The 13,736-nt window shown below is 38.1% G+C and overlaps 1 protein-coding gene across 2 annotated transcripts in view; it reads right to left on the reverse strand.

Moving 5' to 3' along the window:
- Positions 1-13,736, reverse strand: part of CNTN5 (contactin 5) — a 1,343,728-nt gene that overhangs the window by 530,334 nt on the left and 799,658 nt on the right. For both annotated transcript variants that reach the window (XM_003253028.3, XM_003253029.3), the window contains one exon: positions 1,260-1,481. In XM_003253028.3, coding sequence (XP_003253076.1) covers positions 1,260-1,481 — 222 coding nt within the window. The remainder of the gene's footprint in view (positions 1-1,259; positions 1,482-13,736) is intronic.

The raw sequence follows: 13,736 nt of genomic DNA on the forward strand, positions 1-13,736 counted from the left end.
GGAATTCCAACACCATGCTTACATACAATTTAGACGCCAACACTACGAGACAATGCTGCACATGGCAACAATTGGTATAATCATAAAAGATAAGTTTGCCTGAACCTGGCACCACAACCTAATAACTGACATTTCCAGAATCTTTCCAATATCTTAGTTCCTTCAAGATGTATCTTTGAATGTTTATTCTTTCATCAGTCATAAATGAAATGCAGCCTAAGTGTACTAGTCTTAAAATCATTGTTGATGTGAATGAAAATTGGCTATGATACCTATTAGCAGTGTGACCTTGTGAAAAATACTTATCTGTCCCGGAATTTTCATTTCTATAGAAGGTGGTAACAATATCTACTTCACATATGTGTTGAGAAAACTGAATGGCATATCTATATAAAATAGACTGGACAGAGACTAGTAATAACAGGTGCCAGTTTGTCTTGCTGTTAATGAACCAGGCAATATTTTGTCGATAGATCCAAAAATGACAAAGGTAGAGAACATCTCGAAAATGTTGTTCAAACTATAAAGCCAACAGCTGTAGAGCAGTCCTTAATTTAACTGATATCTTAGTGTTTGATACATAGATTTTTTCTTATTTTCCATTCACTAGTAATGCTAAGTATATACTTATCTTTGTGTGCTCTGCTTATTATTTTCTTACACAGAATACACTTCCAGAAATAAAACCACTGGATTGAAGGATAGGCCTGTTTTACATTTCGGATATTCATTGTCAAATTGGCCTTCCAAAAATGTCTATTTTTACTTTCATTCTATGAGAGTATTTAGTCTTAATCCTAAATTATAATTGTATAGAGTGCAATTAAATAATAATGCATACAGATCCTTTAAAGATGTTTAGAACAGAAGACTAACTTACAACCAACACAGGCTCTTCTCATTTTTATAACCCAGTAATATCTGTCTCAAGGCCTGGGAGCTCTCCATTTGAAATTAAACCATCAAGAAACAGGGTCTCTATCTCCCAGTCTCTATGAGAAGGTAGTAGCCTAACTTCAATAAGCACCAGTCAATAAACACAGATGGCCTAGTCACATTAACCAGTATCTCCCCTAACATCCTCCAGTTTTCTACTAGCTCACCCCAGCTTTAAAAACTCTCCTGCTTTCATTTTTAGCAGAGTTGAGTTCAATCACTCTCTCCTACTGGAATAGTCTTTGATCTCTACTGCAGCAATATTAAATAAGTCTTCTTTGCCTCCTTTATTCTATCTGGAGCCATTTTCCTTTGACACTTACCATCTTGTTTGAAGGCATCTGAGGAATGATAAAGATTGATGGGGGAATAATAATTCTGAGCTGCCCCTCGCCAGCTGGGTGAAGAAGCACTCAGTGTTCCTAATGAAGGGCTGCTGTATCGTGGTCTGGTTTTGGAACCAAAGAGAGATGAAGATGAACTCTTCTTAATTCTTAACAAAGCAGCATACGAAGTGGAGAGACCAGGAAGAGCTTTTGAATATTCTGTAAGAGAGAAAATACAATAAAATCTGAATTTTGAGGAAACCAGTTTATTTTTTCTTATGAAAATTGTTTCTTTTGAAGACATTACTGAAAACCTTCTTTGGAGCTGCAAGCAAATTTAGATTACAGTGAGAGTGTGAAAAAATGTTACTTTTATATTTTTTAATATTTTCTGAAAATTCTGCTAGCTATAATATTGAGGAAAGGAGAAGAGGGGAGGAAAGGAGAAGAGGGGAGGAGAGGAGAGGGGAGGAGAGGAGAGGGGAGGAGAGGAGAGGGGAGGGGAGGAGAGGGGAGGAGAGGGGAGAGGAGGGGAGGAGAGGGGAGAGGAGGGGAGGAGGGGAGGAGAGGGGAGAGGAGGGGAGGAGAGGGGAGAGGAGGGGAGGAAGGGGAGAGGAGGGGAGGATAGGAGAGGAGAAGACAGGGGAGGGGAGGGGAGGATAGGAGAGGAGAAGACAGGGGAGGGGAGGGGAGAAGACAGGGGAGGATAAGAGAGGAGAAGACAGGGGAGGGGAGGGGAGGATAGGAGGGGGAGGAGAAGACAGGGGAGGGAAGGGGAGGGGAGGAGGGGGAGGAGAGGAGAGAGGAGGGGAGGAGAGGGGAGGAAAGGGAAGGGGAGGAGAGGGAAGGGGAGGAGAGGGAAGGGGAGGAGAGGGAAGGGGAGGAGAGGGAAGGGGAGGAGAGGGAGGGGAGGAGAGGAGAGGGGAGGGGAGGAGAGGAGAGGGGAGGGGAGGAGAGGAGAGGGGATGGGAGGAGAGGGGAGGGGAGGGGAGGGGAGGAGAGGGAGGGGAGGGGAGGAGAGGGGAAGGGAGGGAGGGAGGGGAGGGAGGAGAGGAGAGGAGAGGGGAGGGAAGGGAAGGGAGGAGAGGGGAGGGGAGGGAGGGGAGGGGAGGGGAGGGCAGGGAAGGGAAGGGAGGAGAGGGGAGGGGAGGGGAGGGGAGGGAGGGAGGGGAAGGGAGGGGAGGGGAGGGAAGGGAGGAGAGGGGAGGGGAGGAAAGGAAAAGGAGAGGAAAGGGGAGGAAAGGAAAAGGAGAGGAAAGGGGAGGAAAGGAAAAGGAGAGGAAAGGGGAGGAAAGGAAAAGGAGAGGAAAGGGGAGGAGAGGAAAGGGGAGGAAAGGAAAAGGAGAGGAAAGGGGAGGAAAGGAAAAGGAGAGGAAAGGGGAGGAATGGAAAAGGAGAGGAAAGGGGAGGAATGGAAAAGGAGAGGAAAGGGAGGAATGGAAAAGGAGAGGAAAGGGGAGGAATGGAAAAGGAGAGGAAAGGGGAGGAGAGGGGAGGAGAGGGGAGGGGAGGGGAGGAGAGGGGAGGGGAAGGGAGGAGACGGGAGGGGAAGGGAGGGGAGGGGAGGGGAAGGGAGGGGAGGAGAGTAAAGGGGAGGGAGGAGAGGAAAGGGGAGGGGAGGAGAGGAAAGGGGAGGGGAGGAGAGGAAAGGAGGGGGGAGGAGAGGAGAGGGAAAAGGAAAAATGGTGGTGGAAGGGAAGGAAGAAAGCAAGTAGAGAGAGAGGTAAGTAGGAAAGAAGGGAAGATAGTCAACAGAGAGGTAAGCAGGAAAGAAGGCAGGACAGTCAAAAGCCCAAGCTTTATACTTTGTCAGGAAAATTTGTAAATTAACTTTTAAAAGTTTACCTTAATATTACAATACCCATTCACATAGATCAGTTCTTTCCTTATTAAGATGCAGTGAGGAAACCAACATTTCACTTATATTCTACAAATATAGATAGGAACTTCATTTACTAAAATTTATTATGTAGTAGGAGGTGTGTTCAATGTAGCACATGTGTTTTGACTAGGCTCTAAGTAATACCTCATGTCCTTGAAAAGTAGTCAAATTCACTATGGAACATAAAAAAATTGAATGAAATTTATTTTCTAGGTTTTATTATCTAACGTATACAGATTAATACTATTAAGTGCGGAAACTGATGGAATTTTCATTTTTACTGATTATTGATAAATTTCATATTTTAATTCCTGAGGTGTTTGGTTACAAAGGTTGAGCATCCTGCCTGAAATGGATTGAACTAACTTTCCTTTATGTCCGTAAGAAACAATAAGTTTAGTATATGGATCAAATTTAAAAAAAATACAAACTAATTATGATGAACTCTAAAGAGAAATACGAAATTGGAAATTTTTTATATATCCAGTATCAATTAAGCTGGACAATTTGCTGATCTTAGAAATACTTCTAAGACTCTGACAGTTTGTGGCCAGGCACGGCAGCTCATGCCTTTAATCCCAGCACTCAGGGAAGCCGAGGTGGGAGAATGACTTCAGCTAGGAGTTTAAAACCAGCAAAAGCAATATAGTGAGACCCCATCTACACAAAAAGCACAAAAAGTTAGCCACATGTGGTGGCACATGCCTGTACCTCCAGCTACTGGGGAAGCTGAGCTGGGAGGATTGCTTGGGCCTGGGAGGTTTAGGCTGTAGTGAGCTGCGATCATGCCACTGTACTCCAGACTGGCAACAGGGCAAGACCCTGTCTCAAAAAAAAAAAAAAAAAAAAAAAAAAAAAAGAATGAGGTAGTTTTGTTCAGAGTATCTTTAAACTTCATCATTGCTAACTAAATTTTTGATTAAAAAAGTATCACTGTAAGTAAGCTTTCTCCTCATTAATTAAAATTATTTAGAATAATTATGCTGTCTTATAGAGATATTTTAGAATACAAAAAGCATTTTTCTGCGATTTGAAAATAACACTTTAGGTGTTAAGCATCAAATTAAGTTTAACATTTTCTGTTCTGTGAAGTTGTAAATATGATTTCTCTGAAATTCAAGAAAGTATATTTTTAGATGTTTTCCGCACTTAAAATGAGCATGATGTGTGTAGCCTAAGCCCATCAGGAGGTGTTAAGAGATTCATGTCCTTGACCCTTTGCTGGTCAACCACAAGTCTGATGAGGGTGGATCAATTTTAACTGAAAAGAGCTAACGTCCCTTGGGCAAACTATATGTCAACAGATTATGGGTAGACATAAAATCACCTTTAAAACATGGAATTAAATGCAAGTTTTGGCACTAGAGGTGTAAGGTAATGAAAATTGAATGAGTTTTCCTTTAAGGTAGTTTGTAGTTTTAGTTTCTGAACGTATTCGTTTCTCAGTGCAGTCTATTGCTTTGTGTTTTAACTCTCTGCCCTGCTCATTTATAAAGGGAAAAAAACAAAAAACAAAAAACAACTATCCCAGACTGGTGTTAACAATTACAGTGAAATATGATAATGTGGTGTCTAGTTCTTAAAGCCAGATAAGGATAATCAATGAAAAACTTGAAAAGTAGAAAGGCCATAATGAGGTTTACAAAGGCCAGGAACATCATTGTGGCTATAAATCTTATACATATTGTAACCAAACACCAAGAGGTACAGAAATGGGCTTGTGCCGCTCCATACAGAGATGAGCCAAATGCTAACTTGGCGATGTGCACTACACCAGGTCTTCCTTTGTTATGTAATCAGTTTTATCTGTTGCAGTAAAGATTCCCTTTTCATCAACTAATGTGAATCCAAAGCTGTTGCTAGAAATGTGGCAATTGATTCATCCATTCATTCAAGCATTCATTCAACAAACATGTGATAACAAATACTAGGGAAACAAAAGTGAATAATCCTGCCCTAGCCCTCAAGAAGCTATGATCTAGTGGGGAAAAAAGGCAGTATTCATACAATGTTAGTATCATGTGATATAAAAGTAAATTCAAGGACCTATGGGCTCCCCGCATGGGTAGAGAAAACTCTCATTCAGCTTTAAGTCATCGGAAAATGCTTTCCAGTGGAAATTCTATCTAAACTGAGTCCTGAAAGTTCATTAGTGATTAGCTCAGTCAAGTCTTCAGTAGGGAAAGAAAGATACTCTATACAGGGAAGAAAATATATAAAAACCTAGAAAGTAAAGGCACCATGGCCTGCTTGGTGGATTAAAACAGGAGCGCAGAGTATGAGGGAGAGAGGTGGGAGGACATGTAAGGCTGAATAAGTAAACAAGGTGCCGATGATTAAACGTCTAGCATGTCATGTTAAACTGGTACAGCTTTGAAAGGAGAGCAATGTAAGTTTTAGAGAGATCACTCTGGCTGTAGTACGGTATTTGAACAAGAGCGAATAAAGATGATTCAAGGGTCTAAAGCTGTAATATAGGCAAAGATTGGTCAGAAATAGGGAGATAATACATACGGGAATAGTAAATAAGGTTATTGGTTTATTTGATTGGAGGCACTAAAGAAAAGTGAAAAATCAGGCAAGGTTGCCTCCACTGGAAGATAGATAAGAATGCAGGAAAAGGCAAGAGCTTGAGATAAAGGCTCATGAATTCAGTTTTAGACACGTGGAGAGTCTATGGTGCCTCCAGGACATTCATGTTGATGTTAAGACTCTGCAATCATAAGGGAGATGCAGGTTCGTCAGAGAGATTATGAAATGGTAACCAAATAGATGGTTATTGAAACCGAGAATAGGTAAGCTTGCCAAGGAAGTATGTGAAGTAAGAAATAGGGTGTTGAAAATGGAATTTTGACCAACATTAGCATTTTTTTGAAAAAAAGCAGAGCTACTCGAATCTGGAAAGGGAAGGAAAAAAGTAGAAAAGTGGAATGTCACAAAGTCAAAGGAAGCGGAAGTCTTTCAATACAGACAAGGGAGCAGTCAATAGTTTTGAAGATCAGTGTTCTCTAGCTATAGTCTATTAATAGTTGAATTTAAATTAGGGGTTAAGAGGTTAGTCTGTGAAAATAATTGATGGTGAAGGGCAGTGTGGTTGAAGGCTCACTGAAGGAAGTGAATGAAGTTACGGACCACGGACTCTAACCTGGAGAGGGAGAGAATTGAGGAGATAGGAGCAAGGTACAGAAACTGACAGGGTATTAACATGAGTCGATTTTAAGTCTTGAAGGAGTTGGGATCCTAGACAAAAAGAGATGGAATAATAAGATGAGATAGACAGAAATGCCAATACTTGAATTTCAACAGAGGAAGGGGATTCACTTATGTTTCATCCTCAACAGAGACCCACTTTTGTTAAATCAATTCAAGTGTATTAGGTGTGGGGAAGCTAGTCCTGCAGAGGGTGTGCACACAGCAGTATCACAGCTTCCTGCCTGCTCCAACACAGGGCACTGCATACAGAGTTCAGTAAAAGTGAGTTCAGAGATAAGGGATGAAGAGGACTTTTCAAGATCTGGACGTGGTCTGAAACCCCTGCATTATTATTTCCATTCTATTTGACATATAAGCCCAGTCCTTAGAAAGTGGCATTCATCAGTCTTATGGTCTTAGTGCAACTGATTTACAGTATTGTGGGGTCTCTTCCTCTCTCAGGGATATTTTTAACTCTCCAACTTGGTGCTCTCTTAGCTGCCCAGCCCTTTTCTATGACATCTCTTCAGAGTTTCCCCACTCCTCAGTCTTAGTTCTGAGGATTCTCATCTCTGAAAATATATTAGCATAAATAAGTGGGAAATGTTGTTTCATTGATAGGACTTTGTCTAATGCTCAACTTTATGAGACTAAATTAATTTAACAAATGCAGAAATCTGTTGAGGGTGGAATATAGCTGCATCCCCTTTCTACATTTAAGTGTGTTTTTCTGTACATCTTATATTATTTAATATGGTTAGACTTTGTGTCCCCACCCAAATCCCATCTTGAATTATAATCTCCGTAATCCTCATAATCCCCAGGTGTGAAGGCAGAAACCAAACGGACGTAAATGAATCACGGGGGCAGTTTCCCCCGTGCTGTTCGTGTGACAGTGAGTTCTCATCAGAGCTGATGGTTTTATAAGTGTTTGTCAAGATCCACCTTCAGTCATTCTCTCTACTGCCACCTTGTGAAGAAGGTGCCTGCCCCCCCTTTGCCTTCCATCTTGATTGTAAGTTTCCTGAGGCCGTGCCAGCCAGCCAGCCACATGGAGCTGTGAGTCAATTAAATCACTCCTTTATAATCACTCAGTTTGGGGAAGTTCTTCACAGCAGGGTCAGAACGGACTAATACATAGTTTCATCTCTTTCTGTTTGGCATCTTAACTACTTCAAGACCTACAATCTACTGATCTTAACACTCTTTCACTCTTTTGCACCCTGCTCTCATTTCCTCAACTCCCTCCCTTTCCAGGTTAAAGTTCATAATTCGTAACCTTACTCAATTCCTTCAGTGCACCTTCAGGCACACTGCTTCTCACCCTGGACTGTTTTTTTCCCAGGCTAACTCTTTCCCTTGCTAATTAAGAATACAGTATCATGCTGAAAGAACTCAATGTGTGATAACTGACTTCCAGTGGGCCTTGGGAGATTCCAAGAAATACTACTTCATTTTCCTGGTCCATTTATTCTCCCATAATACAGGATGGATAATTAGCATCTTACTCTCTCTCCTCAAACCCATACCTTTCTGACCTTCTTGATGATGGTGCTTCCTATTTTATTAAGAAAATAGAGGCAATCAGAAGAGACAGTCCCTCACACGCTCCCACCATCTGCCTGTACACGCATGCACTCAGCCTTGTTTCATTAATATGAGCCGAGGCACATGAATGATGTCTGTACATGTCTTAAAGGCCAATCCCTGTATTTGTGTATATTGAATTCCATTCCATCTTGACTGTTCAAGGACATCTCTCCAGATGATTCCTTCTGTCTCTCTTTCAGCATCAATTTTTTGTATGCTTGTTAGAATGTTTTCCCAACTATATAGAAAGTTCTCTTTTAAATAAAATTATCATGACCTTATCATCCCTCTCACCTAATTTTTATTACAACAAGACTCCTTGAAAGTGCTATATATGGTAAAAGTATTCAATTATTATCCCCCCTTTTTCCCTTGAACTTTTATAAGATCTCTTCCTTGTATCATTCCACAATGTCTCTCTTTAAAGATAAAAATTACCAGGATATTGCTAAGTTTAAGGACCATTTTTTACTACATTAAACCTATTAGGAGTGCATGACACAGTTAGTTATTTCTTTTTCCTTTGAATATTGTCTTTATGTAATTCCAAGCTACCACAACCTCATGTCTTTATTCCTATTTCACTGGAAACTTTTTATCTCCTTTTAGTTCTTCTTTGTCTCTTCAGTGTTGGCCTACCCGAGGAAACATTTTTCTCCATCTAAAGTACCCTTGAAATGATCTTACTCATAGACATCAGCTCTCTCCCAGAGGAATTTCATCTTTAGTCTCAGTTACTTGAACTCACTTGTCTTTGATATTCTAATATTTTCCTATGCTCTTTCAAACTCCTACTTTTAGTAGAAACAAAACAAAACAAAAACCTCTCTACTCTCTTTTTGTGGTTTTGCTTCAGATCCGAACAATTTCCACACTTCTGTCAATGGAAAGGTTTCTTCTAAGATAGACCATTTGGTAAATCATATTCAGGATTCAGAAACTGTTTTTATTCATCACCCCAAGAGCTGTCACTTAAAGAAATAGCAGAGTAGGTTTGATCTAAATTCTGGGCTCAGAATTCAGAGGCTCAGTGAAATGGAAATGCTGAGTGATGCTCTGATGGGGTCTGGACCAGACTCCTTGTACACATAATCCGTTGCATTCTTTCAGCAACCTCTAACATTCTTTATTCCGTGTTTTCTCATTCAACCTTCATTGATATTTTTTCAATAACTCTTAAATGAATGCCTACAATGGGTTAGGAACAGGTCGTATGGTCATGAATAAACCACAAATGATACCTGACATGTGGAATTTACAATCTGGGAGTATTGGTAGAGGATTTTACCAATTGGTAAAATATTAGTAGAGGAACATTATACAAACAAAATTATTTTAAAAATTTATAAAACCAAGAACTATAATACATGTAATAAACATAAAGGAGAAAAAAAAAAGCAGAGTGCCTTTGAATGAAAACTTGCCAACATCTTGTATTCTTACAGTACTGCCATCATGGCTCAGTTCCTGGGAATAAAAACTCCACTCTTGGCTATGATGCATACATCCTCCTCCTCCATCTTGGCCACTCATTTTACTGAATGGAATTTTTGTGTGAGATTAGCTCTGTCAGTAAATCTGTTTGCAATAGAGGTTCCAAAGTCGGATGGCATGAATTCAAATCTAGATTCCACATCGTAATATTTCTGTGCCTTTGAGCAAGATAGGAATAGTGCTGGGATTTAGCTTCTTTGACTTTAGATTGAGGATAACAATAGGAATTCCCTCATAGATTGTTGTAAAGATCAAATAAAGTAATATACAGAAAACAGTCAAAACTATGCCTGTCTGATAGTAAGAACCCAATACATTTTCTGTATTATTTTGTGTTATTATTATCTAGAGTTTAGTTATTATCCTGTACCACTCTTGTGAGTACAACTGAATACTGAGTTTACCCTGTCCAGCTTTGACTGGGTCACAAAATGAGAATATGAATACCGAATTGTCATATTCATTTTACTCTGAGGAACTGAAAAAGTGGAGAGTGGAAAGGAAATAATTACATTTTTTATTTTCCTAACAGGTGTATTCCCAAAAACAAATTCTAAAAGAAAAGTTTTGGATATGAATAGACTCTATGTATCTACAGAAAACTCCACAAGTATATATTCTTGTGATTCTATTGGCTAAAGCAACATGTACCCATCTTTTCTCCATATTCCTGTTCAGGGTTTGGAAGGAAGAACTCAATGTGTGATAATTGACTTCCATTAGGCCTTTTGATATTCCAAGAAATACTACTTCACTTTCCTGGCCCATTTATTCTCCCATCATACAGGATGGATAATTAGGATCTTACCCACTCTCCTCAAACCCATACCTTTCTCTTTTCAGAGAAAAATTTTCATCAGTTGCTCAGTCTTTTAATAAATAACAATGCTGAAGATGTCAGCTGAATCTAGTTACATGTTAATCATTTCTTTTTCTATTTTCTCACTTTTTACAGGTTAGACCTTAGGGAGCATGCATTAAAGTTATTTCTAAAGTGGCCCAGAGATTTTGTGATAAAACTCAATTAACCTAGTGGTCTCACACCATGAAATTCCAGCTGGAGGTTGGGTAGGAGTAAATATTAATGCCTTCATTAACTATTTCCCAATATAATGACCCTGGGACAACTGAACTTGTATTATTTAATAAAATTGTACTCCATTGAGTCAGAATGACATTGCCACCACTTGCAGTCCTTGGAACTAATAGCATTCTTTTCCATTACCTAAAAAGTCATTTTAGAGATCATAACATTGCCATTCAATGTAAATAATATTAACAAAATATTAATATTATAGTTATATTAAATTATAAATATTATAAATAAAATATTAATAAAATAATGGATTAGAATATGTAGAACTAAAATTCTTTACAGCAATATTTATGAATAAAATAAAATGCCAATATGATAAAAATATATTTTAAAGTATTTAATCACTTGCTATCATCGAAATATTCCTTATTTTCTGACACCAATAAAACTTCAGAATTCTATTTCTGTCCCTAAATATGAGAGGTATGTTTACAAGAAACTTTACTGCTCCTAAAATACTGATTGATAAAACTGTATTATCACTATTGGACTCTGTATCTGAATCTTTTCTATCAACTCCCGACACGATGCTGTTAAGTTTTACTGGTACAGAAGGGTAAGCAACAACCAAAAGTCATGAAATGACAGATATTCACATAAATCATGTATTCCCTACTTTTGAAGTTTGATTTTAAATGTCTATTTAAGCTCTTGTATAAAAATATAAATAAATTATAGTACCAAATGATGTGTGATGCTCTTGAGAGCATAATATTCTTGAGAATATTAATATTCAATCATGGACTTATATGTCAGACAGCAAAGAGTGGCACTATGTATTCATGACAGAGTATACAGAAGAAAGACATACAATATCCAAGCCTGCAGTGTGACTCCATTTGGCATCAAAGTCAGCATAAAGAAATTTGATACCTGACCTTTTTCAAAGTAATTGCTAAGGCTGTCCTCTCTTTGATGAGAATTAATGTTAACTGTGCAATTTTGGCCTGCTACTGTTTTATGAAGCTTGCAAGGATGGATGAAACACCTCAGCAAAGCCAGTCGTGTGAAGCATATTTAGAAATGGTTAATAATTTATAAATAATGTGCATCATTTCAATTTGGTTGTCTGCATCTATGGCATATGAGAGTTTGAAATAGCCCGAATCAGATGTACTCTATAACTCAGCACTTTCTCCAAGAAATGTATTACGTGTAAAGTTTACAGTGTTGTAGCTTCAAGAGCAAAAAGCATATGCAGAGGATGAAATTCACAATTTTTAAAGCACTAGAGTCAGGCATTTAAACTTTGATAGTTCTAAGATACAAGAAAATAATTTAACAGCACTGCATTCCTGGTGTTCCTTGCATAAGATTGAAAAAATAGACATATTTACAAGGGAAAAGAAGCATGATTTGAAATTATTTCTACAACTGTTTCTCAGGTATGCTGTAAATATTTATAATCATAATTAAGATTTGGATTACTTTATATTCTTTTCTAAACCGTAAATGCTTAGTTGTATTCACAGAGCATAAACATTGTTACACATTAAACTGGGTATTATAGACTTTAATTGCCGAAAAGGAGATTCTAACAGTTTTCTTATTTTGTATTTTTTTCATGGTTGTTAAAAGTTTTTAAAAACCTACAGTGTTATAATGCTATCTCTTTAAATCACCAAGAGCATAATATATGATTGCATTAAATTAATATTTCCCTCACAATATGAATATGAATATGAATCACTGAGGAAATTAGCACGGGCAGGAGCTAGTTGAGAAATATAACCAAATTAATTTAGTGATTAAAGAATTCCCTCTTGTTTTGGATAATTAAAGATTTTGGTAAAGTTTTAACGGTAATGATTATATTAGCTTTTACTTTCCTATTCTCTGTGTGTTTAAGATAGATAAGACAGTATTTGATAATAAATAAAAAAAAGCTAACACTGCTTAGCAATTAGAAAATAATTACACAAAATGTATTTCCTCCCAATTTTAGAAACAATTCTGTGGGCGAGTTGTGCTTTTACATATGCAGTCGTATTGAAAATAAACGTGTGTTTATGTTCAGTATCATGTTCAGTGTTTCCTATGGTGCAGTGCAGAACATAGAGTCTGTAAAAGCGGGGGTGTACTCATTCAATTCTTGATTTAGGAATGGAATGCAAGATGGCTAATTATATAGTGGAATCCTAGATGGCCAAAAATAATTATGACATTTTTGGACATAGACACAAATAATGCAATATAGGATTTAAAATTTATTTAACATGTGAAATGATTATGTATCCCACATTAAAAGGTAACTATGGAAATTTAAAAAAAAGTATAATAAAACATACAATCTTTGCCTTCAAAGAGTTCTTACAAACTAAGAGAAAAAAAAATAAACCTCAAAGAGATCACTTTATAATCATGGAATTTCAACAAAACTTAGCAACAGAGCCACTCAGATAAAACTATAGTCACAATTGGTTTTAGCGAAAAGGCTTAGTTGTCTTCAGATTGGGGCTGTAAGTGAATTTATTTTTACACTTAATAGAAGCATATAGCATTAAGAGGGTCTGACATCATTCTCCCCCATAGAGGAAATAAAAATTGTTCTCGGGCATGGTGGAATCCTCACTCCACACGGGTACTATCTTGGGCAGATGTGTGTCTCTGTAAGCAAGATGGTAGGGACAAAGAAGTTGTGTCTTCCTACTTGTGTGGGTACACTGGCTCCTGCTTGTATAGCTGCTCTGAGCAAATAAACTTCTTTATATTTTACCACTAAAGAAACCCTATGCTTATCATCTTTAGCTGTCTGTCACTGTCTTTCCAGTGATCACAGGCTCACTGTGACGCTCAAATCACAAGGCACAATCTTAAAAGGTAAAGAAGAATAGGTGCATAATAGGATTACTGTTCAAGCTAACTCATGTTGGAGCATCTAGTAAGAAGCAGCTGATACCAAGAAAAAGTACTTGGCAGTAGAGGTGAAATTTGAATTGAGCTTTGGTCATTTCTCACAAATGGGAATATGGACATTGGAAATATGTTTATGGTTTTTATTTTGCTACCTAGCACATGAAAAAGTTGCCTAGGAATCCCTGCAAGGTGAGTTAGTTATTGAAGTCCCCGAGTGATTTTTCTCTATGGCAATTTTTCTTCAAAAGCAGACCTACGGCTTTGACCCTAGGAATTACAGGTTACTGAGGCACATACAGGAGTAAATGGGAAACTTTGCAACTAAAAGCAATTTCTTTAAAGAAAAGATATCAAAAGAAAATTT

Source organism: Nomascus leucogenys, chromosome 15 (genome assembly GCF_006542625.1).
Source record: "Nomascus leucogenys isolate Asia chromosome 15, Asia_NLE_v1, whole genome shotgun sequence".
NCBI classification, from domain to species: domain Eukaryota; kingdom Metazoa; phylum Chordata; class Mammalia; order Primates; family Hylobatidae; genus Nomascus; species Nomascus leucogenys.